The sequence below is a fragment of the Colius striatus genome, chromosome 1 (genome assembly GCF_028858725.1).
Source record: "Colius striatus isolate bColStr4 chromosome 1, bColStr4.1.hap1, whole genome shotgun sequence".
NCBI lineage: Eukaryota > Metazoa > Chordata > Aves > Coliiformes > Coliidae > Colius > Colius striatus.
In genome coordinates this window covers 16,324,732-16,351,772 of record NC_084759.1, presented here as the reverse complement: position 1 = coordinate 16,351,772, position 27,041 = coordinate 16,324,732, and the positions used below count along the sequence as shown (strand labels likewise).

At 44.3% G+C, this 27,041-nt stretch overlaps 2 protein-coding genes across 7 annotated transcripts in view; both read right to left on the bottom strand.

Annotated features, from left to right (window-relative positions):
- ACAT1 (acetyl-CoA acetyltransferase 1) overlaps positions 1-25,546 on the bottom strand; it is a 27,757-nt gene extending 2,211 nt beyond the window's left edge. For 2 of the 4 annotated variants that reach the window (XR_009818388.1, XM_061992081.1), the window contains exons 1-11: positions 25,490-25,546; positions 17,305-17,352; positions 11,734-11,851; positions 10,705-10,800; positions 9,341-9,441; positions 6,762-6,905; positions 4,006-4,156; positions 3,384-3,479; positions 2,616-2,729; positions 2,153-2,217; positions 1,363-1,520 (exon numbers count right to left, since the gene is read on the bottom strand). Coding sequence is in view for 3 of the 4 variants with exons in the window: in XM_061992081.1 (XP_061848065.1) it covers positions 1,363-1,520; positions 2,153-2,217; positions 2,616-2,729; positions 3,384-3,479; positions 4,006-4,156; positions 6,762-6,905; positions 9,341-9,441; positions 10,705-10,800; positions 11,734-11,851; positions 17,305-17,352; positions 25,490-25,546 (1,148 nt within the window). In the remaining variant the exon portion in view is untranslated. Of the gene's footprint in view, positions 1-1,362; positions 1,521-2,152; positions 2,218-2,615; positions 2,730-3,383; positions 3,480-4,005; positions 4,157-6,761; positions 6,906-9,340; positions 9,442-10,704; positions 10,801-11,733; positions 11,852-11,933; positions 11,993-17,304; positions 17,353-19,355; positions 19,439-25,489 lie in introns of those variants that run through there. The other 2 variants (XM_061992092.1, XM_061992101.1) reach the window with 2 other exon arrangements.
- Positions 23,419-27,041, bottom strand: part of CUL5 (cullin 5) — a 34,393-nt gene continuing 30,770 nt past the window's right edge. For 2 of the 3 annotated variants that reach the window (XM_061992047.1, XM_061992061.1), the window contains exon 19: positions 23,419-27,041. In XM_061992047.1, the coding sequence (XP_061848031.1) occupies positions 26,847-27,041 (195 nt within the window). In that variant the 3' untranslated portion in view covers positions 23,419-26,846. The other variant, XR_009818387.1, reaches the window with a different exon arrangement.

The window sequence follows — 27,041 nt, the reverse complement described above, 5'->3', positions numbered from 1 at the left end:
AATTTCTTTCCTGAAAGGGTTGTCAGGCACTGGAATGGGCTGCCCAGGGAGGTGGTGGAGTCACCATCACTGGAGGTGTTTAAGAGACAGTTGGATGTTGCACTTAGGGAAATGGTCTAGTGGTTGATAGAGCTGGGACAAAGGCTGGACACAATGATCTTAAAGGTCTCTTCCAGCTGAAACGATTCTATGATTCATACATACACCACCACCAACTCCACAGTTGTCTAAAGCATCTTCTAGAAAAGCAAATCACCTCTGTGTATTACAAAGCATATACATGGAGCAAAGGTCTTTCAAAGGTAACATATCAACCAAACCATAGAATCCTTTACTTTGGAACAGACCTTTAAGACTGAGTCCAATCATTAACCCAGCATTGCCACATCCACCACGAACTCATGTCTCTCAGCACCTCATCTACACGGCTTTTCCGTATCTCCAGGGATAGAGACTGCCCCACCTCCCTGGGCAGCCTGTGCCAGTGCTGGACAGCCCTTTGAGGGAAGGAGTTGATAGTAATGATTCATTTCAAACACTGCGGTATGCTCCTTTGATTGACCTAATGTGCAAAACCAGACCCCGAAATCCTGTCATTAGACTGTCAAAATTAACTTCTAAGACAAAACAAAAAAACCCCTATTCCCTTATGAGAAGCAGCTGATGGTGCAAAGGAGAGGTCAGTGTGTCCGGCAGGAATGTGCCTCCATCAGGGCCAAACCCTGAAGCACTGCTCCTTGCTCCTGAGGTACAACGTGGTTTATCTCATATCTGTATTTACTGAGAGTTTTGAAATGGGCTTTTCCTCACAGACCTGGAGCACAAACGGGATAAGCTTGTGTCAGTAAGAGCTGTTTGGGAAGGCAGATGGTGACCTGACCCCTCTAAGCAGAGCTTCAAACAAAAGACCCACTGCCATCCCCAGGCCGGCCCCGTCTGCCGCATTGGAGGCTTTGGGATTTGCTGCCAAAAATACTTCGGCAAGACCTGGAACTTCACTTTGCTTGTGTAAGAAAAAGCCCCTGAACCATATCCATCGCTATTTTTGTAAGCATACCTGTTAATGTAATTAGCTTAATTACTTAATTATGATTGTTTATTCTGTCATCTTAATAGTGATTAGTTTCCACTGCTTCTTACATCTGTCCAGCACCAGACACATGCTGCTCTGCAGAGGAGCAGGTGACAACTGTGATGAGAAAAATGGGACCGTGCTTTTTTCAAGGTGCCCTGAAATTTACCACCTGAATTAAGTCTCCAGGTACTCAGCAGCAAACTGCTGTTGCCCTTCCTGCATTAGAGGGCAGCATGTGGGCAGCAGGTGCAGCAGGCAATGCCTGACCCCCTGCCCGTGCGACTCACCCGATGGGATGTCCCAGGGAGACGGCGCCGCCGTTCACGTTCACCTTCTGCGGATCGATCCCCAGCATTTTCATGTTGGCAAGCACCACAACGCTGAACGCTTCATTGATCTCCCACATTGCAATGTCTTCTTTTTTCAGGCCTGTCTCACTTAGAATCTAGAAACAGTGATAAAAGCAATTACTACGGTGAAAAAAAGGGCAGGTAATTATAGAAACAGTTAGGCCTGTTTTGAGGTGGGTGACTGGGGCTGCCCACAGATCCAAGCTCACATTTTTGAGCCCCTCTGTTAACTGGAAAAAGCAAAATTGAAGAACTGAAACCCAAACCTGAGTTTTCACACAAGCAGAAATGGGCAGTACTCTGTGCCAACAACAGGTTTTCATTGCACTGAGCTGCGACTGCTGCCATAGTGAGTGTGCTGGAAGCGGCAGAGCAGTGCCTCACACCGTACCCTTGCTTGCAGCTCCTCTTTGAGCTGGTCCTCTCGTGTATGACTGTGTTTACTTTGCCTTTTAGCCACACCGGCTGCAAAGCCTCAGCAGTGTAAACAAGCCTGAAGTTGGTGAAAGCAGTAGAAAACAATATTCTCTTTCAAAGTGGGTGTGAGAAACTTGTTACTCTGAAAATCTGCATTTTAGCCTCAATCCTTTGAAAAACCTGTTCTTTGGGCTCATGATGTAATTATCATTTGGATGCTAATTACAGGAAGGCCCTGAGAAGGCCATCCTGGTGAAGGTGCCACACAAGGGAGACAGCTGGTTTGCCAGACACACGGTGTTCCTCCTACCTTGGGGACAGCATAGGCCGGTGCAACTGGGAAGTCAATAGGATCAACAGCAGCATCTGCAAAAGCTGTAAAAGACACAAAAGCTGTTCAAGGACCTTTGGCTTTTACCATACAGGGGTTTTGTTGGTGCAAACAGCAAACTCAGCTGAGATAGGAAAGTTCTGAATATAATTGGCCATGAAATAGGCAGATCTAAGGTTTAGTGCCTTAAGTGAGCCAGATAAGATCATCTTTGGATTTTTAATATCGTTCCACATAGTAAATTGCAGTTATGACCCCAAGCCCACAGGTGCAACACTTGCAATTTCACACATTGCATTGAGAAGCTGCAGCCATAACACTCAAGGGCTCAGCTCTTGTCCTGTGAACATCAGGTAATGGCTGAGGGGACTCCCAGTCTGCGAGCACACCAGGGGAGGATTTCCCAGGACTGTATTCAAAGATAAGAACAGAACAATCTTACCTACTATCCGTGCCAATGGTTTGACTTTCAGTCTCTTGGCTGCCTCTGCAGTCATCAGCACCAAGGCAGCTGCTCCATCATTCAGGGTACTGGCGTTGGCCGCTGTGATGGTTCCTGGGCAGGGCAAAGTGGTGTTAAACAGAGGCAAGGGTCACATAGCTCACGGATGGCCTCTGCTAAGGACTGGGTTTTTTACCTTGTAGGCCCTTGAACACAAGGTCTCGACACTACGGTGGCATCTGTTGCACTGAGTTCACTAAAAATGAGGTTTTTTAACCAGTTTGATTAGCCAAGTACACCCCCACGTGTTGGTACACAGGGCACGCCCTCGGCAGCAGCCACGCTGCCAGCACCAACACGCTCCCGGCTCCAGGAGGTGGCGACCGAGTGGCGACCTGGGCTTAGCCAGAGGGAATTCAGCAGTTACAGATCCGGAACAATGTGACAGGCAGCTACACAGGCACCCCGGCTCCCATCCAAATGGGAGCTTAGCCTTGGCAACAAGGCAACAGCTCAACTGAAACTAATCTGTTCCACAATTTTTAAAGTAAACGTGCAAAACAGAGATTTTCACTGGTTTAAGGTTCTTGGACCACCTTTTAATCCAAGTCAGTTTATGCCCCTATGAAGCCTATCTTTGTCGTAGCAGACACTTACAAGTTAATGGACTACCACTGGGCATTCAAGCTCTGTGAACAGTACTCTTCACTGTAACAAAGAATTTTCTTCCAAGGGCAAGGAAAAAGCAGCTAATTTAAAAATATTTACCATTTTCTTTTTGGAAAACAGCTTTCAGCTTCGGAACTTTGCTAAAATCAACACGTTTGTATTCTTCATCTTCATTCACTTCTATGTCTGGCTTTCCTGAAATTCAGACTTGGTTTAGTATTTTCTACAAGACTCCATTCCTAAGACATTCTAACACAGAACTCTAATGAACTGCTGCTTTATTTAAACAATTTCTTTCAGTTAAAAGATGTAAACACATGTAAAATGCACTTCAAGAAATGCACTTACAAAAACAAAACAATTATGCCTTCATCCAACTGGTTCACAGCAAATCCATTTACAGTGCTTGGAGGCTGAATGGAAGGGACAAAGACCGTATCTTTAATGTAATTAAAGAGGGATATTAAAGCACAAATGTCCTTGAGTCACGTTCCGCTTAAAAAGTGAAGAAGAAAAGGTATGTAACAATAAAGAAAATGTAAAATACAGAAGCATCACAGGTCCCAGGCTGCTGCTCACCAGCAAGTCTGCCTAATAGAACATTCTTCACTTATCCAAACCTAGCACTCCTGAGGACTGCATGTTTAATCAGCAGAACTGAACAAATCCTACGTGCCAGCCTTCAAGAAACAATTCATTTCATCACACCTTTCCATAATACCTTTTTTTGATATAGTGACAGGGACTATTTCATTCTTCAGTATTCCAGCATCCCAGGCTGTCTTGCTCTTAGTGTAAGAGCCTATGGCATAAGTGTCTTGTTCCTCTCGTGAAATTGTGAACTTCTTGGCAGTGTTTTCAGCACAGTTGCCCTTGGAGAAAAACCAGGCACATTAGGTTTGGCATTTCTGGAGGTGTAAGTAGAAATGTAACAGAAAAAACTCAACCAGCAGATTTCCAGAATTGAAGGTGATAAGAATTTGGTGTCTGCTCCTAATTTAGGTTGTCATGATCAAACAGTAACTTCTCAGTTTGGAATATCATCTTCAGAATTAGGAAATGTTTCTGGATCCAAATTATTAAAGTCATGAAGGAACCTTCCTTCCAAGTTAAAAAGCTGCATGCAAAAGCAAGCTTTAAAGTGCTGAGGGCTGCCATCTTTGGTGACTGAAGATCTTTGTTCAGCCACAGCAGAGTAAGTTCCCATCATGATTGGAAGGGACCTTTAGAGATCATCTAGTCCAACACCCCTGCAGAAGCAGGATCACCTAGATCAGGTCACACAGGAACACATCCAGGCAGGTTTTTAAAACCTCCAGAGAAGGAGACTCCACAACCCCTCTGGGCAGCCTGTGCCAGGGCTCCCTCACCCTAACAGTCAAATAGTTTTTTCTTATGTTTAAATGGAACTTTTTGTGTTCCAGCTTCATCTCATTACCGCTTGTCCTGTTACTAGCTACTATAGAAAAAAAGAGATGCCCCAACCTCCTGACATGCACTATTTAGATAATTGTAAATATGAATGAGATTCCCCCTCAGTCTCCTCTTCTCCAGACTAAACAGTCCCAGTTCCTGCAGTCTTTCTTCATCAGGAAGATGTTCCAGTCCCCTGATCATCTTGGTGGCCCTGTGCTGGACTGCCTCTTGAAGTTCTCTGTCCCTCTTGAGCTGGGGAGCCCAGAACTGGACCAGGACTCCAGATGAGGTCTCACCAGGGCAGAGTAGAGGCAGAGAAGAACCTCCCTTGACCTGCTGGTCACACTCTTCTTGATGCATCCCAGGATGCCATTGGCCTTCTTGGCCACGAGGGCACATTGCTGGCTCATGGTTAGTTTATTGTCAACAAGCACTCCCAGGTTTCACTCTGCAGAGCAAAGTCAATCCCCGGCCTGTCCTGGTACATGGGGTTGTTCCTTCCCAGATGCAGGACTCTGCACTGGTCCTTATTGAACCTCATGAGGTTCCTCTCTGCCCAACTCTCAAGCCAGTGGAGATTTCACTGCATGGCAGCACACTATCATCCCACTACTGTTTCCACAACATTAAGTGGTTGCCTACCCCAAAGGTTACAAGGGCAGGGACAGACACGCTTAGCTTTAAAGATCTGATATTCTACCAAGGAAAGTGTGTATACCTTCTGTCTAATAACTGGAATAACATAAATAGAATCAATTAATCAAATAGTTTTATACATAGGTCAATCATATTCATAATTATACAATAATAATTCATTACAGATGCTGCCTAAACACCTGGTGAGGAAATAAATCTTTAAAAGATACTCATTTAGTCAACCTGAAAGATTTGTTTTTAAATGGGTTCTGTTCCACCTCTCATTTCTGCAGAAAACTGAATGAATCAACACAAAGCCCTTTATTACCGTGTTCCTCCAGTTCTGCAAACAAGAAGTTCACTTCTACGCAGTTAAAGGATTTAAGGAGTTCACAACACCAGACACTTTGTCTGTGGCCTGAATATGACAAGAGTAGGTTCCTACAGACACCAGATGGGCCTTCCTGTGTATTCCCCCATAGACTGTTAAGGTTTTCCAACCAACTTATAGCTGCTCTAATGAAGACAAAAAGTTCTGAAATATTGTTCCAATCCATTAACACTTTGTGCTTTGTAACCAGCTCCCCACACACAGGAACTAGCAAAGCCACTGTTTGTATTCCTGCAGAAATCCTCACAATCAAAATCCTTTTTAGTCAAAATGTGGGAGTGAATTTCAAGCAACAGCCTAAGCAGAGTGTGCTCTACACACACACATGCTCTGTGCAAAAAGAACAAACCACACAGTGAGGGCTACAGCAAGTGTATGGATCACAGCACGATATCCTTCATGACACATTTTCCTGTACCTTAGCAAGAACCATAACTGATGGATCCATGGGCAAAGGTCAGAAAGGTTTTTGAACTGAAAGTAGTTACTGTCTAGTCAAACTGTTCCTCTCTGATCCTTGTTCTTCACTATCTCCCTATCAGCTGTTTTCCAAACCCATCTTAAGTTTGCAGTTGATCAGCCAATTTAAGTTACATGTTGATAAGTGCATCAGCTGACTCAAACCTTCCAATAGAAGACATGAGCTATGTACATTGGGGGAAGGAAAATAATCAGAAGCGCCTGACAAACCATACAGAGCAGTACCCTCAGAGGCATGGGGCAGCTGGACTGCTCTCTCACACAGAGCGACAGCAATCCAGCAGTAGCAGAATTTATTTCCTTTTGAAATCCCTGCTCTAGGATGCTCAGTCTTCAATCAGAGATGAACCTTAACACACAATGTGCTACTGTGTTTCGGTCACCTGTGTAGCCTCTCCACTACAGTTACCACATGAAGCCTGGAAACTGAAGACTTTCCTTCTCCATTCCAGTTACTCCTCATTGCTAGGTTGTGGCAATTTTGTAACAATTCTAAGCAAACTCTTCAAAAGCTGTATCAGATCTATGGATGACACTTCAGCATGAGTATTTACCATATGGATATGGTTATAAGCATCTGTCAGCCCATCTTTTACTATCAGGTCTTCCAGCTTTACCCCTCCGTAAGGCGTTGCCCCTCTGCTCATTGTGTAGGGAACATTAGACATGCTCTCCATTCCACCAGCAACCATGACGTCCTGCTCAGAGGAAACAAAACTGTTAATAACCCAGAGTGTTCTCTATGGCCTCTTGCAGGAATAAATATTAATTGTATTTCTGAAGAGTCTTAGAGAAAGAGGGAAGAAAAATCTTTATGCATATAAAAAGCAAGCAGCAGGAGCAACAGCTGAGGACAGTTAATCCACCCTGACAGAACAACTGCCCCTCAGTCTTGTGTGCAGTTTTAGAAAGCTGCAAGGGCCACGTCACTCTCTTGCACTTTTGCTTCAAAAGCTTCCAAGATCAAATTATGAATTTTACTTTAAACATTTCCCTTTTCTGTAAATTTCTCATTTTTGTTTCTCAAACAAAAATTTGTTTCTCTTGTCCCTGTGGAACAAGCACCAGTCAGGACCTAAGAGACCAATAAGAAGAGAAGGAGATTTACAAGTACCTTTACAAGTGTGTTTTACATAACATTATTTCATCTTATTGTGTAAAGAGATGACTGTGTAAAGACTTACAACATGATTGGAATGGAAAAGGAGATGTTGGTAATTTCTCATGGAAAAGGAGATGTTGGTAATTTATGATTACTGAAATGGAATGGAGCTGAATCATTATGGGCATTTATAAATTGGTATACTTTTCAAACTGAGACAAAGCAAACAGAGAACCTGTAAACAGCAAAGCTACAAGGGCCATAAGTTTCCCAATTGTTCATCAGGCTATACCCCAAAACCAAAATTCAAACAGATTTTACATAAGAACAACAATAAGAAAAAGATGAAAGCTTTTTCTTTTTCTTTAAATTAAGACTCAGATAAATAATGGTTTGGTTCAGAATAGATTATAAACTAGATCTGGGAACAGTGACATGAAGTAATAAACAAAAGTCTGGAAACAAACTGGACAGGCAGCTGAGCTATGGATGCAGAAATCATAGAATCATAGAATGGTAGGGGTTGGAAGGGACCTTTAGAGATCATCTAGTCCAGCCTCCCTGCAGAAACAGGTTCACCTAGATCAGGTCGCATAGGAACATGTCCATAGATCAGAACAACAAGGGTCCCTGGCATTTCAGTTCCATGAAGGGAAAGACTCGGAGATAGAGTTCCAACAATTGTTTATACAATGGTGCACATTGACTCAAGCCACTGGGAACCGTCACTGACCTTCATACCACAGATACCTCACAGTCTGCAGCCAGGGAAAACTAACAAATACCAAAACCACCCATAATTTATAGCTCTAAGAGACTAGTAACTGGCTGAGGCTCTGCTTTTGCCGAGACTGGCAGCACAGCATGTATGCTTAGCTCAGCTGAAAACTCCAGTTCTCTTCAGAGCTCAGGGTCTGCATCTGTCAAACCGAGCAAACACACGACCACTCAGAGTCACGGGGTCCAAACATAGCTATTTGTTCAGGCATGCCGGGCCTGGCTCAAAGTCTGTGGTAAAGCTTCCACTGACTTCAGCAGGCACCCCACAAAGTGCCATTCTCTGCAGAGCAAGGCCAAGGCAGTAAGAGTTGCTTAACTCAGCTATACTGTTATTCTCACAGAAAGGACAACAAAACTTACATATTTCACTTTTGTTCCAAACTTATGAGCCACTTACTCTGTAACCCAAAAGTATATATTGAACTGACAATACTTTCACTTCAGAGAAGGGGAGATGTTGACAAAATGCTTTGAGTACAGAATTAAGAGAAAAATTGGAATGTCTTTCTTCACATTCACGCTTGTCCCATATTCTTTGCTGCACAGCATTTAACAGCTTCCTGAAGATGGTGTTTTCTCCCAGCCTCCCATTAAGTGATACTATTTCTCCCCACTGTATAGAGAATCTTGGGACACAGTTGACAAAGATGAGCAATTCCCGTCCACTGAGCTCTTCAAAGGAAACACTTATTCAGCAACAACAGATTCTGCTTCTTCTAAAATAGTTTTTAAAGCCTGAAACATCTTTAATGTACTTGGAAATAACATTTATTTAATGTGTATATTTAATTCATTTAAGTGTTGAAAGTGTCTGAAATTCAAGAATAAATGTATTTCAGCAAAAACTAAGTCTATAAAAATTTCCTCAGTTTTTCAAACCAAAGAGCTCAAAAGTTCCCATAATTATGTTTTGGGGGTTGGGGTGAGAAGTGGGGTGGGGGAATGTAAACATTCTGTTTACATCTCAGGATGTAAACACACCCAGAAAAAAAAAATCCACCTTATTTGCTGAGCTCTAAAAATACACTACACAACTTCCTAACTATAATATTTACCTCTTTTTTTTTCTGTTTTAAAACAAAACATACTTAAGTGATTAGAAAATTAAGGTTGCATAAGGAAAATCTTGCTAATTAGATATTACCACAAACCAAAACACCATCCCAAATCAAAGAGCACAGTCATCAGTAGTACAGGATCTACAGCATTAGTTGTGTTTTTTTGCACAAAACAGCACTAGTATTCACATACCTGACTCCCACACATCAAGCTTTGTGCTGCCATCATGATTGATTTCATTCCTGAAGCACAGACTTTATTGACAGTTGTACTAGGAGTGCAGATTGGCAGACCTGAGTCAAAGAAAGTTGTACAAACAACAGTATTACTTACAGGGTAGAGAGTCTCAGCAATATTTCATACAAGACCAAGTTTTATTTGTGCCCAGGGTGTCCACCTTGCACTATTTAGCCTAGCAGAGCAATTTATCCACCCTCCCCACTACTTACTATTCTTCTTGGAACCTCTTGAGGTTTCTTCTCTTCAACCAACTGCTCACGGTAAGGGAGCAAACAAGTGAAGAATCAGAGACAGAGGATCAGGGAAGCAACTCCAGAACTGTTCCTCCTCCTGACACCCCAATCTCTAAGGCACATTCAAGACTGCAAACGTTTAAAGGAGCCGTGGAACTGAGCAACTGGCAAGGAGACAGACCTCAGAAGTATTGGGACTACTAATCACACACAATGCTGAACAAGACCAAAAGTGCCAGGTGTCAGGTTCACATGAGTTTAGATTTATTCTTGTTCCCAAGTGTTCAATACAAGAACTTTGGGCTCTGCAGCTCAGCTCAGGCACATTTCATCACTGCCTCTAACCTTGACTTGCTCTGCTACCAGGACATCAGCTCCATACCAGCAGTGAGGTGGAGAAACTAGCCAGGGGAAAGAGAAGAGATGCATTGATTCCATTACCTCACTTGAAAGCAGTTCCTTCTCTTTCAAAAAAAGTACAGGGAGAGAGCCAAGAAAGTATCCCCTTCTTCCCTGACCCACAGACCTTCCTACAGTCAAGTGAAGGTAGGGAATCTCATCCCCATGGCAAAAAGGTGAGGAAAATAATTCCTGCATTCCAGTAACATTTGTGCTGCAGTTTATAAAGTGAATCCCTCCAGTGACAGCTCCAGACTCCACAGGAAGGTGTGTGTAATGACATACTCTTATCTGCAGTTCTAGGGAACTCACTGACCCCTTACCCATCCAGGCTTAAGTGTAATGATACACTGAAGAAAAAAAATGTTTCATTAGAGATTCACAGAGCAGCATCCATCACCAGCATAAAGTGCTCTGGAAGTAGCAGCCTGGTCTCCAGTATCATCTTCTCCAGGTTCTGCAAACACCATAGGCAGTAAGTTCCACTGTGCATACACTGGTTCCTGAGGATGCACAATCAGGCCCACTACAGGAGTGCAGCATATTCTCTTCACCCATCATGGGGGAAAAAGCCTACACAGATTGTCTTGCCAAAAGGCTGGGTGGGCATCTGCTTTAACTTGCAGCTCAATGATCTACATAAAGACAGAAAACCTTTAACCTCAGTATCAAGAGACTGAATACCTGCACCAAGGGCTGCTTGTCTTGCTGGAGCTTGTCCTTGGCCAGCCTGCAAGACATTACCCATGTACGCTTCTTTCACTTCTTCTGCAGGGATCCCTACAAAATACAAGCATCTCGATTCAGGATTCTTTGGACAGAAGATGTAACTCCCTTTTACAAACCTTCCCACTGGAGTTCCCTAACACAGACTGAGAAGAGGTGCCTGTACAGCTTGTGAGCTAACAGCAGGCAGGCTGCTGGTGTGTGCACCCCAGATCCCTACCTTCATACTCATGGGACACGGGGAACTGCTGCCCCCCACAGAAAAGAATTCCCTTGTTACCTTGCACAGTAAACTACAGATAGCTGACTAAAGGGAACATTGCCAAGTCTCACTAGTCACCCGAGAAGCCCAATTTCCATGGACGATTAATTACAAAACCATTTCTACCTGCCAGAGTTACACCTAAAGAAGCAGTTTAATTGGTTTAAGCCAAGAGCACAGCTAGCTGCTGGAAGGCAGGAAAAACCTGCTCCTGCTGAATCTCCTGACACAGTCCTGGTGTTCAAGTTCTTGTAATATGCTGTTTCAAGAAGCCACATGTGCAGAAAATTAACTCTCCTCTCCCCCAAAAAGACTTTAGTTTTTTGCTAATTTGAATCCATCAATAGACTCACAAAGGTGAGTGTATTAGAAGTATAAATGCCCATGTAAAAAATGGGCATGGAAAGGGTCACTAGTTTCAGCAGCAAGCAGCCTTTGCATCAGTTTAGGTGTGTCATAAAACCCCATCCCAGAAAAACAATCAGATATGGATTAGCACAGATATCCATAAGAATGATTCTGCTCCAAGAAGCAGCACAATTCAGACTGAAGCAAAGCCAAATAGTTAACTTTACATAAACATTATTTGTGGATAAAGACTTACGAGTGCCACAGGAGCAAAAACCCAGGACCTTCTGTTTACCAAGCAATTTAAAAGACACAAACTGATACTGTTCTAAGCCACCTGAGGTGTTCTTAGGTCACAGAAAAATATTTATATGTACCTGCTCTGTCAATTGCTCCCTTAATTGCAATGGAACCAAGTTTAGTGGCTGGCAATGATGAAAGGGATCCTTGGAAAGATCCAATCGGTGTCCTTACAGCACTTGCTATCACCACCTCCTAAGAGGAGAAGCATGGAGTAAAAGTCACAATTTCTCTCACATATGCACACATACACCAGTATTTTTAAAATGTATCCCACTTTGGTCTTTCATTGATGTCTCAGCTTTTCTTTTATCCTGCAAGTGTTTCAGAGCACTACAGCGATCTTTATTGATGCATGCAGCCTGGGTAATAAACATAAGGAGGTCTGTGTGCAGCTGCAGGGCTACAGTCTTGGGACCATGAAGCCATGGTGGGATGGCTCTCAGGGGCAGAGTGCTGCCATGCAGGGGGATGAGCTCTTTAGGAAGCACAGGTCAAGAAGACAAGGCAGGAGGGATTGCTCTTTATGTGACAGAACAGCTGGGGTGCTTTGAGCTCAGCCTTGGGATAGATGATGCTTGCAAGAGTCTCAGAGGACCTGGAGTGAAAAGAGGTCAAAGAAAGCTGGTAAACGTTCAAGGATTAACCCCTCCAAGCTCAAGAGCAATCCATTCCAACCAGCAGTAACTCCAGTAAAAATGCCAGGAGGTGTACATGGATGACCAAAATTCATACACAAAAAGGAAGCACACAGAAGCTGTGAGTGGGGACAGGAACCTGGCAGACACTGTCCGAACACACAGGGACAAGGTTACAAGAACCAAAGCCCAAATGGAATTGAATCTAGTAAAGGATATCAAAAGGCAACAAGAAGGGCTTCCATAGCACCTAGGAAGCAAAAGAAAGTCTAGGGAAAATATGGGTCTGCTGCTGAATGGGGCAAGGGATCTGGTGACACAGGACAGGGAAAAGGTTGCGGTATCAAATGCCTTCTTCACCTCAGTCTTCACTAGCAAGACCCGCCTTCAGGAATCCCAAGCCCCAGAGACCAGGAAGATGTACCCTTGGTGGAAGAGGATCAGGTCAGGGAATACTTAAGCAAATGGAATGTAAAAAATTCCATGGACCCTGCTCAGAGGCAGCCACAAGTGCTGAGGGAACTGGGTGATGTCTTTGTAAGGTCACTCTCAATAATCTTCAAATGGTCACGGCAATTCAGAGATGCCCAAGGCCTGGACAAAGGCAATCATCACTTCAGGAAGGGCAAGAAGGAGCAGGGAACTGCAGGCTGGTTAGTCTCATCTCAGTCCCTGGGAAGGTGATAAAAACACTAATCCTGGAATCCATGAACACCAGGAAAATCATCGGCAGCCATCAGCACAGATTCACCAAGGGGAAGCCACACTCCAATGATCAGTCACCTACAGTGAAATGACCGGTTTGGTAGATGAGAAGAGAGTGGTGGACACAGTCTGCCTACACTACAGTGAGGCCTTCAACGCTGTCTCCCATAAGATCCCCATACAGAAGCTGATAAAATATGAGCTGGATGGGCAGATAGTGAGGGTGACTGGAAACTGGCTAAATGGCCGTGCCCAGGAGTGGTGATCAGTGGCACAAAGCCTGGTTGGAGGGCAGTAGCTAGCTGTGTTCCCCAAGGGTCAGTACTGGGTCCAGTTCTGTTCACCATCTTTGTTAATGAACCTGGATGAAGAGGCAGTGTGTACCCTCAGCAGGTTTGCTGACAACACAAAATTGGAAGGAGTGGCTGTTAGGCCAGAAGGACCTCACCAGGCTGGAGAAATGACTGACAGTGAACCTCATGAAGTTCAACAAGGAGCAGTGCAAAGTCCTGCATCTGGGGAGGAACAACTCCAGGTACAAGGACATGCTGAGAGACACTCAGGTGGAAAGCAGCTTTGCAGGAGAGGACCTGGGGGTCGTTGTGAACACCAGGTTGAACAGGAGCCAACAATGGGCCCTTGCAGCAAAGAAGGCAAATGGCATCTAGGGCTGCATCAAGAAAAGTGTTGCCACCTGGTCAAGGGAGGTGATCCTTCCCCTCTTTGCAGCCCTGGTGAGGTCACACCTGCAGTGCTGTGTCCATCACTGGGCTGCCCAGAGCACAAGACATAGACATACTGGAGAGAGTCCAAAGAAGGACCCCACAGACCATGCAACTGATGCTATATGGAGTAAGTAGGTTATGCTGATCACACAACGAGCTCGTATAGGGCACCCCTGTCACCCAGACATCCTAGAAGTAATCACCAACTGGTCAGGGGGCAAAGATTTTAAAATATTGCCTGAGAAGGAGATGACACATGCTGAAGCAGCCCCACTGTATAACAAACTGGCAAAAGATGAGAAGTGATATGCCCTGCTCACCGATGGGTCCTGTCATATTGTGAGAAAGCACTGGAGGTGAAAGGTGGCTGTATGGAGTCCCCTATGACAAGTGGCAGAAGCTGCAGAAGGAGAGGGTGAATGGAGTCTGTTTGCAGAGCAAACCCATCTGGGCTGCCTCATTGTGGGATGACAGGTTTTTGTCAGACATTGGAACAGGCTGGCCAGGAAGGTGTTTAAGGGATGAGTGGATGTTGTACTTTGGGAAATGGTCTAGTGGTTGATAGGGCTGGGACAAAGGATGGACTTGATCTTAAAGGTCTCTTCCAGATGAAATGATACTATGATTCCAAAACATTGCTGCCTATTGGAGAAGCTGGTTGTGAAGGTGTGACATACAGATGCCCAAATACCCAAGAATCAAGCCAAGGAAGAATATCAGCACAACCAACAAGTGGACAAGGCTGCCAAAAATGAAGTGGCTCAGCTGGAATGGGATTGACAATGCAAAGGTGACTTATTTATAGCTTGGTGGGCCATTAAGAAAGCCCAAAAGATGGGCTTGTGATCAAAGGGTGGACTCGACCTTGGACACCATGACATGGGTTATCCATGAATGTGAGACACATGCTGCCATCAAACAAGCCAAGCAGCTGAAGCCTCCGTGGTCTGGAGGACAATGGCTGAAATATCAACACGGGGAGGCCTGGCAGACTGACTGTATCCCACTCCCACAAACCCGCCAAGGCAAACGCCACGTGCTCACAATGGTGGAAGTGGCCTCTGGATGGCTGGAGACATACCCTGTGCCCTGTGCCACTGCCTGGAACACTCTCCTGGGCCTCGGAAAGCAAGTCCTATGGCCACACGGCACCCCAGAAAGGATTGAGTCAGATAATGGGGCACATTTTCAAAACAACCTTACAGACATGTGGGCCAAAGAGCAAGGCCTTGAGTGAGTCTGTCCCACCCCCTATCACTCACCAGCCCCTGGGAAAATTGAATGATATAATGGACTGTTAAAGAGAGATATGGGAGTGGGACCTTCAGACATTGGGACATGCATCTAGCAAAGGCCACCTGGATAGTCAATACATGGGGATCTGCCAGTCCAGCTGGCACTGCCCAATCAGAACTACTACACACTGTGGAAGGGGATAAAGTGCCTGTAACTCATATGAAGAACGTATTAGGAAAGACAGTTTGGATCAATCCTGCTTCAGGAAAAGGCAAACTCATCCAAGCGATTGTTTTCACTCAAGGACCTGGATGCATTTGGTGGGTGATGCAGAAGGATCGGGAAGATCAGTATATACCTCAGGGGGATTTGATTTTGGGTGAGAATAGCCAGTAAACTAAACAGCATTATGTTAATTGCTAAGTAACCCCACCATTGGTACCAGAGGCTCATCCACTCTACAAACACAACTTTGTCATAAAGACCCAGGGCTTTGTCCCATTGCAAAGGTTCTACTCATGCACTAGTGTGCCAGAGGCAGTTTTAGCACAAGCACTTCAAGCAATAGTCTGTGGATTTGTGGGTCTGGCTCAACCTGCTGTTCTGCTTTGAATGTTTTTGCATAATCCTTTGCCTGAATGTGCTCTTCAGAAAGAGGTGACCTGACTGGGGAGATGCACCCAGCACTGGGAATGAAGAAGCTGAAGCAGAAGGCTGATATCATCTAGCAGGAAATCTGAAAGACTGCTATGATAGATGGAGCCTTGAAGTCACAGACTAAATTAACTCAACAGACAGGTTAGAGGGATAGCCCATGGGCTAAGGGAATGATATCTGTGTGTGTGTGTGTGTATATATGACAGAAAAAAGTTGATAAATAATTAGAACATGTATGATCTGGGCATGGCATAGATGGTATAAAGGGTGTGTAATGTCCTGGCTTTGGCTAGGATAGGGTTAACTTTCCCCAGATGCGTGACCAAGTTATTCAATACCATGCTGACATCATGCTCAGTATATAGGGGGAGCTGCTGGGGCACTGCAAAGGAACTGTGGCTGTTCCACCCGGCAGCACCTGAATTCTGCATACCTTTGCTGTTCTTATGGCTGTTTGTTCTCTCCTTGTGTTGTTCTATTAAATGGACTTTATCTCAGCCCACAAAGCTTAGCATTTTCCCTACCAATTCTCCTCCCCATCCTGTGGAGGTGGGGAGGAGTGAGCTGCTAAGAGGTTTGGTTGTTGACAGCTGGGTTTAAACCACGACAAAGGGCCATGAAGGGACTGGAGCATGTGACATAAAAGGAAAGTCTGAGAAAGCTGGGACTGATCAGGCAGGAGAAGAGAAGGCTCAGGGCACCTCATCCATATATATTAATACCTGAAATGAGGGTGCAAAGGGGACAGAGCCAGACTCTTCTCAGTGTTGCCCAGGGACAGGATCAGAGCAATGGGCACATATTGAGACACAGCAGGTTCCCTCTGAACATCAGGAAACACTTTTTGTACTCTGAGGGTGCCTGAGCACTGCCATAGGTGTGGAGTCTCTGTCCTTTGAAGTATTCAAAAGCCCAGGTCCCAACATAATCTGTAAGCGTTGGTTTAAGACACAATATTCAGCCGTATAACTAGTAGCCCCTCAGAACAGATTTACTCTTATTTTACCCCTTTAGCTTTAGTGTTACACCAACACACTCATCTGCTAACACTGTGACAACAGCATAAGGACCTGTCACCAAAAAGATGCACATTTCAGACCCCTGGCTGCCCTAGACTGCTATGGAGAAAAAGTAACAAATGCCTCCAACTGTCCTGGTTTCAGTGGAAGTTAAACATAAAACTTTACAGGGTTTCATCATGAGTTCTTTATTCAGAGAGACAAATAAAGAAAGAAAACACTAGGAGGGGAAAAAAAAGGAACAAAGGAAAAAAAAAGTAGAAAAACGATACTTGTTTAACTAAGGTCTGTCTGCTTCTGTAACCCCTTCTTCCTCACGACTGACTCAGTGACAGTAACATACTTGTCCTCATCTTTTGTGACAGCAAATTGCAGGATAACACACAAATAACCTCAAAGGGATTCATTGGCATAAGCTGAGTAGATAGTTGCATTAAGCTCAGTTACCCGACACACTTCTAACTAATCTTGTCGCACGCTACCTAACAAGCAGCAAACCAAAATAAAAAATGGAATTGGACTTTTATTGCAGATTTTGCAGTACAGTGTGACTTGGGCACCAGTCACATTGTCATCAATGCAGAGGTTTTCATGACAACCTTTTAAAAAAAGCGATTAAGAAAAAGTTACAAGTTATGTATCGCAGTCAGAAGGTGCTTTATACTCACATTTAAGGTACGCTGTGATGCATAGCCACGGCTTGTACACCTCAAAGCCTGAAAGTAAGAAAGTTTTCAGAATGCTGTATCAAGAAAGCCAATGCCATGATGTTTCAGTAATGTAACTTTTTCACAGAATTCACTATTTTAAAAAAAACAAATCCTGAAACATTGGGAAAAAGATATTTAAAATCAGAACATGCCTTTTGAAGTGTATTCTAGTGCACAGTCTTGCCACAACACCTACAATGTTTTCTAAAAAATAAAACAGGTGCTCCTTTAAAAACAAAAACCAATTCATTTTCACCAAGTCAGTTATGTGCACATAGGTCTACATACAATATAGGTCTAAACCTGTGAGTAAGTGGTGTTACCTTAAAAAAGTTTAGTAATCCTTCTGCCTGCTTCTCTGGACTTTGATTCATTCATTCCTACCATTAACTTCACCACTTTTTAAGCAGCAGTTTGTGTCTAAAGCTTCACTTCTTTGGAGTTTTGTGAGCAAAAATAAGAATAATAAATTCAGAAGACTATAACAAAAGCTGGCAATAAAACAAACCCAAGAAAAAGGCAGCACCTGAGCAGGCTAATTCACCATCTTCATCTAATTAAGCGGTGTAAAAATACAAAAATGCATCTGTAGGTATTGTTTCGTATATTAACAGAATGATCTTTCAATTAGTGGTTTAATCAACTTTCATAGCCATTTCCTTAGACAACAGCTCAGCACACTGGAAACTTCTGGTTGTTACTGAATTACACCTAAATAAAGACTAATTTAAAATAGCTACTTAAGGATACCACAAAACCACCATCAATTCTATAAATCTAAGAATACTTTCTGGTATCATGTCCATAGTATAAAAGTTTAGTCTGTTTTTTTCTGTTCACTTGATGACATCCAACTAACAAAAGACAGATTTTTTTTTTTCCCCACTATTTTTTTCTGTTAGCTTTTTTTTGTCCCCCTCCCCAGCTCAGGTTGTAGAAGCCAGTAGAAAGTTTCGAATCCAGCATATCCCTGAAAATGAAGTATGTTTAATAACACAGCTTTCGAGGGTTAGTGTAAAAAATAAAGCCACCCCAAAAATAAGAACACTAGCAAAGCAACCTGCCCGTACTGGACAACACATGGACATCCACTCCATCAACACCACTTGGGCATAAAGACCCAGGGTTTTGTCCCATTGCAAAGGCTCTATTCATGCACCAGCAAAACAGACAAACCATTTAACAGTCTTCTAACTGCAACTGGCATCTACTAGTAGTGTTCATACTCTGTCAATTATAGATTTTTAAAAGACCAAAACAAAACTCTTGTACAGCTGGTAAAACACAACCTTTGCATATAGCAATATGGATGCAACCCAGGGCAGCGCACATGCTTTACCCATCCTTTCCTTCTCAGTTCACCTCTCTACACTATTGCCATGGCTCCAGGCAAGCCAGGCAGCCCCACCAATAAAGGCAGCAGTGCCTCAGCACAACCAGGCACAGAGGCCTTCCGGGCAGGAGCGTTCGGCATCTGACCTCCAGCCGTCCCGCTGACCCTGCCCCACGCCCACCAACGCAGTCCCTGTGCCTCTGACAGCACCGCACATCCCTGCCGCTCAAGCGGGCGGCTGATGGGTACAGGAGCCTCGCAACGGCATCGAACCACGAAGGGCCGAGCCGATGGGGCGGCGAGGGCTCGGCCGGCCCGCGGCACGCCCGCGCTGTCAGGCGGCTACGAGGCAGTGGAAAAAGCCCCTCTCAAGATCGCGGCGAAAGGTCTCCCCGGGCTCAGCGCGGTTCCTGGCGCGCGGCTGCCCTTCACCGACCGATGTAAGGGTGGGGCGGCCCGCCCGGCCCCGCCAGACGTCGGCCCCCGCTCCCCTGGCCGAGAGACCCGCTGCCTCCCGACCCGGGAGCCCGCTCCCTCCCTTGCGCCGCGCAGGGGCGCAGCCTTCCCCGCCGAAGGCGTGACCTTGGCCGGGCCTGCGCGGGCCACGCGGCGGGGCCCAAGGCTGCATCGGGAGGGAGAGCGGAAAGGAACGCGCCCCACGCGCCGCCTGCCTCACCCGCAGCAGCTCCGCGGCCGGGCGCCGCCAGCCCCGCATCGCCGCCGCCATGCTCCCGCCGGCAACCCCGTCACCTTCACCGCCGCCCCCACCTCGGCCTATGGACAGCGACGCCCGACCCCTCCCGGCTGCCATTGGCCCTGGGGCCGAGGGCGGCGCTAGCCGCTTCCCTGCCATTGGCTGGGCTGAAGGCGGGCCGCGCTGTCAGCGGGGCTGGGGCGGGAGCGGCACGCGGCGCCTGAGGCGGGGCAGGCGGGCGGGGCGCCCCCAGCACAACCTCCGCCCGCGGCCCGGCCGCTCCCGCCGCCGCGCAACCTCCGCAAGAGCCCGCAGCCCTTTCTGCAGGGACAGGCGCCTTCGCTTCGGCGCGGTGCTGCCGCTCGGGCAGCGGGTACGGGGTGGAGGGGTCACCGCAGCCCGACCTAAAGGATAGCGAAGGGGGCGGCGGAGGGACGTTCCCGGTGCGGAGCGGACAACCCTCGTTACTGTGCCGAGAGGAGAAATAACTAGTAAAGAACGGTATGAAGACAGCGTGGAAGATCCTTGCGGGGCAAGCACCATATGGTCTCAGCTTTGTCTGTTCTCCCCGGAGATGGGAAAAGGAGGCTGAAACACCCGTGCGCAGTTACCAGGCCTGTGGGCTGCAGGGGCTGAAGTCTTTGAGTCTGGGGCACTTTGTGTCTGGCCGGCCCATGTGCTGTAGCTGCACGCTGCTTTCAGAAAAGCCAGCAACTTCATTCCCTTTAAACTCCTTCCTGTCTAGCCCTGACATAAACATCAGAATCCAAACCTAAGAGCTACGCATCTGCCTTTACAGAAAAGTTGGTACTCACTTGGCCCCAGCTTGACCTCAGGCTGCCCATATCAGTTCCACAGACCCCTCCCCCTACTTCGCTTGTCCCGCTCATGCTCTCTCCCACTGAATATGGATTTCTTAGATGAAGGTTAATATTAAATCCCTACAGCAGCCTTGCCTGTGTGACAGTGCCTCTCTCCACTCTATCGAACCTGCATGGAGTTGGGCCAGTAAAAGCCTGGTCCTTCCTGGTCTTAAGCTTTCCATCTCAACAGGATCAAAAGACCTGGTGACATTCTCTGTGATTTTTACTGCTGGACACCATCTAGGACAAGCAATTCTGTATTTGTTTCTGATCAGTCTTGTTTACCTTCTCCTCTGTCACTAATTCCTGAAAGAGTAAGCATACCCTCTGTTACAGTAACCCATGACTGACAGCTACATTCTCTGGAGTTGATGTAAAACATTTACTTGCACCTTTCCTTCCCTTCAGATCACAAACTGCTACAAATGCCCTGAAACATGCCTTAGATATAGCACTTGGAAAGCAAGGGGATCTCAACAATTGTTGCCATACACTTGCTGTCTTGATTGATTTTTCGAAATTATTTTCCTCTTCACATTGTAAAACCAACATTTGTCAAAATTGCTTCATTTAATTTTCTGTTCAACACTTTGTTCACTTCCCTTTGAGAGAGGATTTCATTTTCTCTGTCAATTCTCAAAAGTAAAAGAATTCTTGCTTTCCAAATATAGCTAAAGATTCTCCAGACACACCGTAAGAGGCTGTCTGGGACTGGCATTAGTATTCTTTTGCTTCCTTGAGTGTGGGTAGTTGATGTTCTGAGAGTTTGACTAGTCTAGTCTAGACCTTGCAAGTACAAGCTAGAGATAACAAAGGAACTGACAAATATCAACTCAGGAAGAATTGAAGATTTTACCCTGAAAATATATATGCATCATAAAGCAAAGTCATCCAGTTTGACTGGAGTAGTGTCAAAAACATATGTTAAAAAAAAAAGGGTGGAGGAAACCCTTGCTCACCTTAGCCTTTATTCCTTTTTTTGGATACATCCTAATGCATCATAACGAACATTTGTATCATCCCAGCCAAAATGCACTTGGAGTCCCAGACATATTGATTAAGAGGCCCTTTATTGGAGCTCACATGATAGGGAAAAAGAGGACAGTAAAGATTATCTCAACTCCCTTCAGACTCTGGGATCCCCAAGCTATGCAGCATCAGACACACCTCCAGTCAGGACAGAGACCATGATACAGATCCTCTCTGAAGAGGTTCCCCAGTGTTTTGTTCTTGAGAGGTTTTGTTGCATCTTCTCAGAAGAAAACAAATCTGTCCATCATTCCTACTGCCAAACAAAAGGATGTTCACACAAGAACATGCTGCTTTGTTTTGAGATAAAGACAACATGCAAGTTGCCAATGCCAGGAGAGGGCTTGCTTTGTTACAATTAGCTGGCCAAGTATGTTCTGTGGCTGGGGGACAGCTGCAGCCAGGCCAGGCCAGGCCAGCGTGTCCTGTGCTGTGACAGCCTGTGCCCTGTCACATTAGACAGGATGGGGGTCATTAACTCCTTTATGTGCAATGGTCTTGTGCTTAGAGCACTGCTGCAACACATGGTAACACAGGGAGCCTCACACCCCTGCCCTAGAGGGTAAGCCAGTTAATGGTAACTTCAAACTTTTCAGCAACATAAGTATCAACTCTGTAGGAGTTTAGAATAAAATATAATAAAATTACTATAATAAAATTACTGAATTGCTCTACAACTTCAAGTCTCCAACAACATGACAGATACTCTTGAAATAAGATGAGTTTAAGAGTTAATCTGGAGCTGCACAAGAATTCCAGTGCATAGAGAAGTTAAGTGAAGGAAAAAGAAATATGTCTTTCCCAGAGTTAATAAATTTCAGGACACCAATCTTCTAATGCAAGATTAAAACCAAATCAAACCAAACCAAACCAATCCAATCCAATCCAAACAAACCAGCCAGAAAGGATGCCTTTCATCAGTCAAACAAAACCATCCATGGCAGCATTCACATGTCTGTGTCCCAGGACAGGCTATGGTGCCATCCCTCTCCCAGCAGCCTGGGTTGCACTTTCCCCTCACATCTGCTCATGTACAGCCTCCACACCCTGACCCTGCACAGCTGCCTCCTGGCCCTGGCCAAACAGCCGTGTACACCACTGGCAGGAAGCAGCTCGACGGTGAGCAGGGGAGAAGCCCTTTGGCCCGTGGGATCTGGCATCCGTCTCCATGAAGCAGCAGCCAGGGGCTGTTTGCACACCTCCAGGAGATGCTGAGCACTGATAAGGTGCTCTGCTGAGTACTCCCCTGCCTTTTACATCTTTGGTCCTGGTCCAGTGAACTTCATACATCACTCTCCTTCTCCCATGCTTCTGTTGCTGCCCCAGGTGAATTAGTTATTTGGCTGCATTCCTCCTCCCCCTTTTTTTTTCCTCCCCTCTTTAGGCCTTTTCCTCTGGGAGGGCTTTGAGATTTTTCAGGATAATTCATATTTAGGCGAACTCAGGAGTTCAATAGGGACTGTAGGAGAGGAGGAACCTCTACAGTCACTGCTTGAGGCTGAGCAGAAGAGCCAGGGTGACTTCTCTGGGCCTTCCCAGCATACACCTTCATTCTCTAGTGATGTTAGAGGGTATATGCTTAGCTTTATTATAGGTAACCCATGGATTTCCCTAAAGGCAAGGACAGTCAAAGAAAAGCCACTACAGCAAAAGCACTCCTTCAGGCCACAGCACTGTTTGTTTACTGCAGTATCAGCTACCTGAGGCTCCCAACAACCTGGTGACACCGACAGCAATTTTCAGTGAGACTGTAATTTCCAAGGCAAACTGCTCAACTGTTCAGCGATCCCAGTGCACCACAGTATGTTACACAGACACGCCCCTCTATAAAACTGCCGTGAAGTCAGGCACCCCAAGCTCCTTTTGCCATAACAGGCTTGGCTAAATTTAAATTGAAAGACTGCAGCTCATCTTAAAGTAGAGTTTTGAAGACCAAATAGCTCTGTATGCACCTTTAAGTACTTGAAAAACTGTAACAAGAAATGAACTGGAAGTCTTTTACCTTTTATTTTTTCTCTTCAGTACTCTGACCCTACCAGACTCTGGAACTTGCAATCAGGCAAATTTCATACAGTGGCATTTTTCAGCAGCAGCACCTAAATCCAGCTTCAAAATTTTGCAGGGAAAGACACCAAAATACCTTGCTAGGTGGGTAGTCTTTTATATTACATTTTTATTTTGCAAGAAAATAAATTATACAACTTAAAAAATAAAATTCAAAAATTAAGCAGTACATCAAAATAGTTCAGCTGGACTGCCATACAGAAACTACCACCATTCAAAATTGTACAGCATTATTACCTTGGTAGTGGCACACATTCAAAATTGGAAATACCATACGTAGATAGATATTACAACTCCGGAACTCAAGGTTGCTCAGCACGTCAGACTACATATAGTGTATATGACAGGAAAGCTTTCAGGTACTGTTTCTTTCACAAATATGACCTCAAAGAATTACAAAGATAGCGTCCCAATCATTTAGATGAAAATAGAAAACAGTTTGAGTTGAAGATAGCAAATCTCTCTGTAAAACTATCAAATCTTTTTGCCAATTGTACTTTGAAAATTTGCACTTGACCGGACAACGGCATCCCGATGCAAAGAAATGCAACGTGTGAACATTCAGAACAGTTCTGTTAAGTTCAAAAAGGTGAAAAAGAGAAAGTCACATTGTCTTTTGGAAATGCAATCGCTTTACAGTCAGAACGAATGAGAGACAGATGAGTAAAAATAGAAGCTAGGGACACCAACTGTGGAAAGAGGAAAACGGAAGACTTCAGAATTGAAACTGAGAATCTCACCAAGTTGTTGGGACAGAGAAAGATTTAACAGTATTTCTTAACTGAACCCATTCAAAGTGATTTCCTTTTCCCCCTCCCTCTTCTACACTAGATTTCATTCTGCAGCTATTCACCGTGGCAGTGTGTGTGGCAACATGTTTTTCAGATGCAGCACCTCTTTTAAGCTAGGTCTTTGGACAGATATATTCAGAGCTAAAAACTGCAGCCTTAAAAGTGCGTTGTTGCCATATTGCAAGTGAAGAATAGTTCATTTCCACTTAGATCTGAACTCTACCCTCCCCAAAAGAAGAGTTTACCCCAGGTATCTCCCTGTGCCCCGGGTGATACTAGTTTTAAGTGCATATTAGTGAAAGTGACCTGAAGAAGGATGAGAAACATGATTCTGCATCTTTAACGAATTTGCTGGTGTGAGTCTCAGGTTTAACAGAAACCCCGACATCCATTTCCAGTATAGATTTAAAGAAAAGTGACCATGTCACAGGCACATTACCACTTCAGGTGCTGAGAAATATACTGAGAACATTTAGGTTGTATTCTTTTATATTTATTAGTTGAGGGAACATGTAGCTCCTTAGTTTTTAGCAACCTGTTGCTTTCTGCATACAATCCAACTTCCCAAACAGCTGTAGTCAAGATGCAGTCTCTTAACTCCCTCTCTCACATCTAGATCAGTGGCTACAAAGCAGCTCTGTGTGACAATTTCATACCTGTTGTGGAATTTTGTGTGTTGAAAAGAGTGTGCTCAGACTGTCATGTTTTCCCCCAAATTACCCCAAGCGAGCATTTAGTACTTTTTAAGACTGGAAGTCTTGCAGCACTAAGGTTTTTACTATAATTTTGTTTTTGAATGTTCACATAGTTTTACTGGTTAACTACAAAGAGCACCATTTGCTTTTGATTCTGAATTGCAACACCACAAGGCCAAGATAAAAGATGCAATATTTTAAACCAGCATCCACTTTTGAGTATCACCAAACACAAGCTGTGGGATTTGATCAATTGCAATTGGCCTGGTCTTGACTACTCTCCATCTCTTGCTCACAAAACCTTCACTACCAAAAACTTCTTACTCAAAGAGATGTTCAAGTACACACTGTTCTCAGCCAGTCACATTGGCATTTACACAAGTAACAGAGCGTGCAACCTACATAAAGGTGCAAACAGCCATTCTGGTAGAGTTTGCTCTTAAACCTCTCTCACTGTATACCTTACTGTAACCACGCAAATGCAAAACAACTCCTCGTAATTACTGGAAGGTTTTCCTTTTTCACTAAAGTTAATTGTATCCTCTTCCCCCTTTCAATCATCAGAGGAGATGAGACCTTTAGATGTTATACTTGAACTGGTTAATTAAAAAAAATTTGCACACTTGCAATTTATAGAAGAATATTTATAGAGAACTGAGTAAAGCGCTACTTACCTTTTGTCCCAAGACAGGCACTCTGCTCCAAGGATCCCTGTAATCAGTCCAGTACATGCTGGGACATTTCAGAGTAGCAGAGAGGCAGCTAGTGCCAAACAACTACTTCAGATGATTGAAAATAGAAGAGGTAACATGAAAAATTTGAAATTCCTGATGTGTATTTGGCACTCTCTCAGCATACACTAAACAAGGTATTTTTCCTTAGTTTTTTACCATTTTCCTTAGAACTGTATTTCCTACCCTGCCAGATTGAAAATAAAAAGCAGAGGGTTTATTTTGCACATAAAGATGTTGACTTCTAAGCAACAAAACGCTCCAATTAGATTAACCTTGCATGTATATAAAGTTACCAATGAGGAATTAGCACAGCAATTTTCATGTTATTTTCTTTCTGGGGAAGTTGTGCATCAATTACTCTTTAATGCATTCAGACATATGTAGTCATACTTAAATATTTGGAATACAAATATTAAATGTACAAGGAAATACACTTAATATTTCTGTTCAGTATAAGAGACCCACCCATGAAAACTGCTTTTAGAGCAAAGTATAATTCAGAAAACTTTACTGTCTCAAAAAGGATTGTAGCAAATCATCTGTCCAAATAAGGTAACAAATGATGTATATCCACTTGTTTACAGCAAGGAATTTTAAAACACTGATCTCTTGCTTAAGGAAAAATATCACCCATGACTTGGAATTACTTTTATGTTACTTTTGTGTCAATTATTAAAATCCAGTTACTAGATTGAAGCACTGCTCTAGCCAACAAGTTTGAACTGTAACAAATACATATCAGTTGTGATGCAGGTATTTGTGTGTCTCAAATGTTATTACATAAAAAGGATCAAAGGTGGAGAGTACATTACTCTGTTGATCCAAAACACAAAAGTGAAAGTGCTACTTCTAGTCCTAATTGCATTAAAAAAAAAAAACACAACAAAAAAGACCCCAAAACACCAACCCCAAACCCAAACCAAAACTAATAGCAGTTCCTCAGTGCATGAATAGTTGAATATTTTTTTCCTTGTGCAAGTACTGGTCATCTAAAAACCCAAACCTGTATTCCTCCTGGTGGGTGTAAATCAAATCTACTTTAAAAAGTTCACAATGGGCTCTTCATGAATGCAAGTTTCCCACAAAACAGCATGCTGTTAAAAGTGTGCAACATGAAGGGAATGCCATCATGCTAGCTGAATGAGATTGGCAAAATATAGTCCTCTGTAAGGTAAGGCAGGGATTTTAATACGTAACGAAAGTCAAAAAAAGTCCTTCTGCAGCACAGGCTGTTGCAGCTGTCCATCCGACCAAGCACCTTCCGCTCCCGTCCTCGGCATCCTGCAGAGTCCGCAAGCTATGCCATGTATATGAAAGTGTTGATGTCCGACTCGTCTCTTCTGATGTATTTGTGCTCTATAAGCCATTCAATTTGCTCTTTTATCATTTTCTTTTGTGGCAAGAACATGTTTTTCAGTATTTCTACCAGTTCAGTCTGCAGCTGAGCATTAGTAATTTTCTTCCGCATTTTCATTATTTGGATGATAGCCTC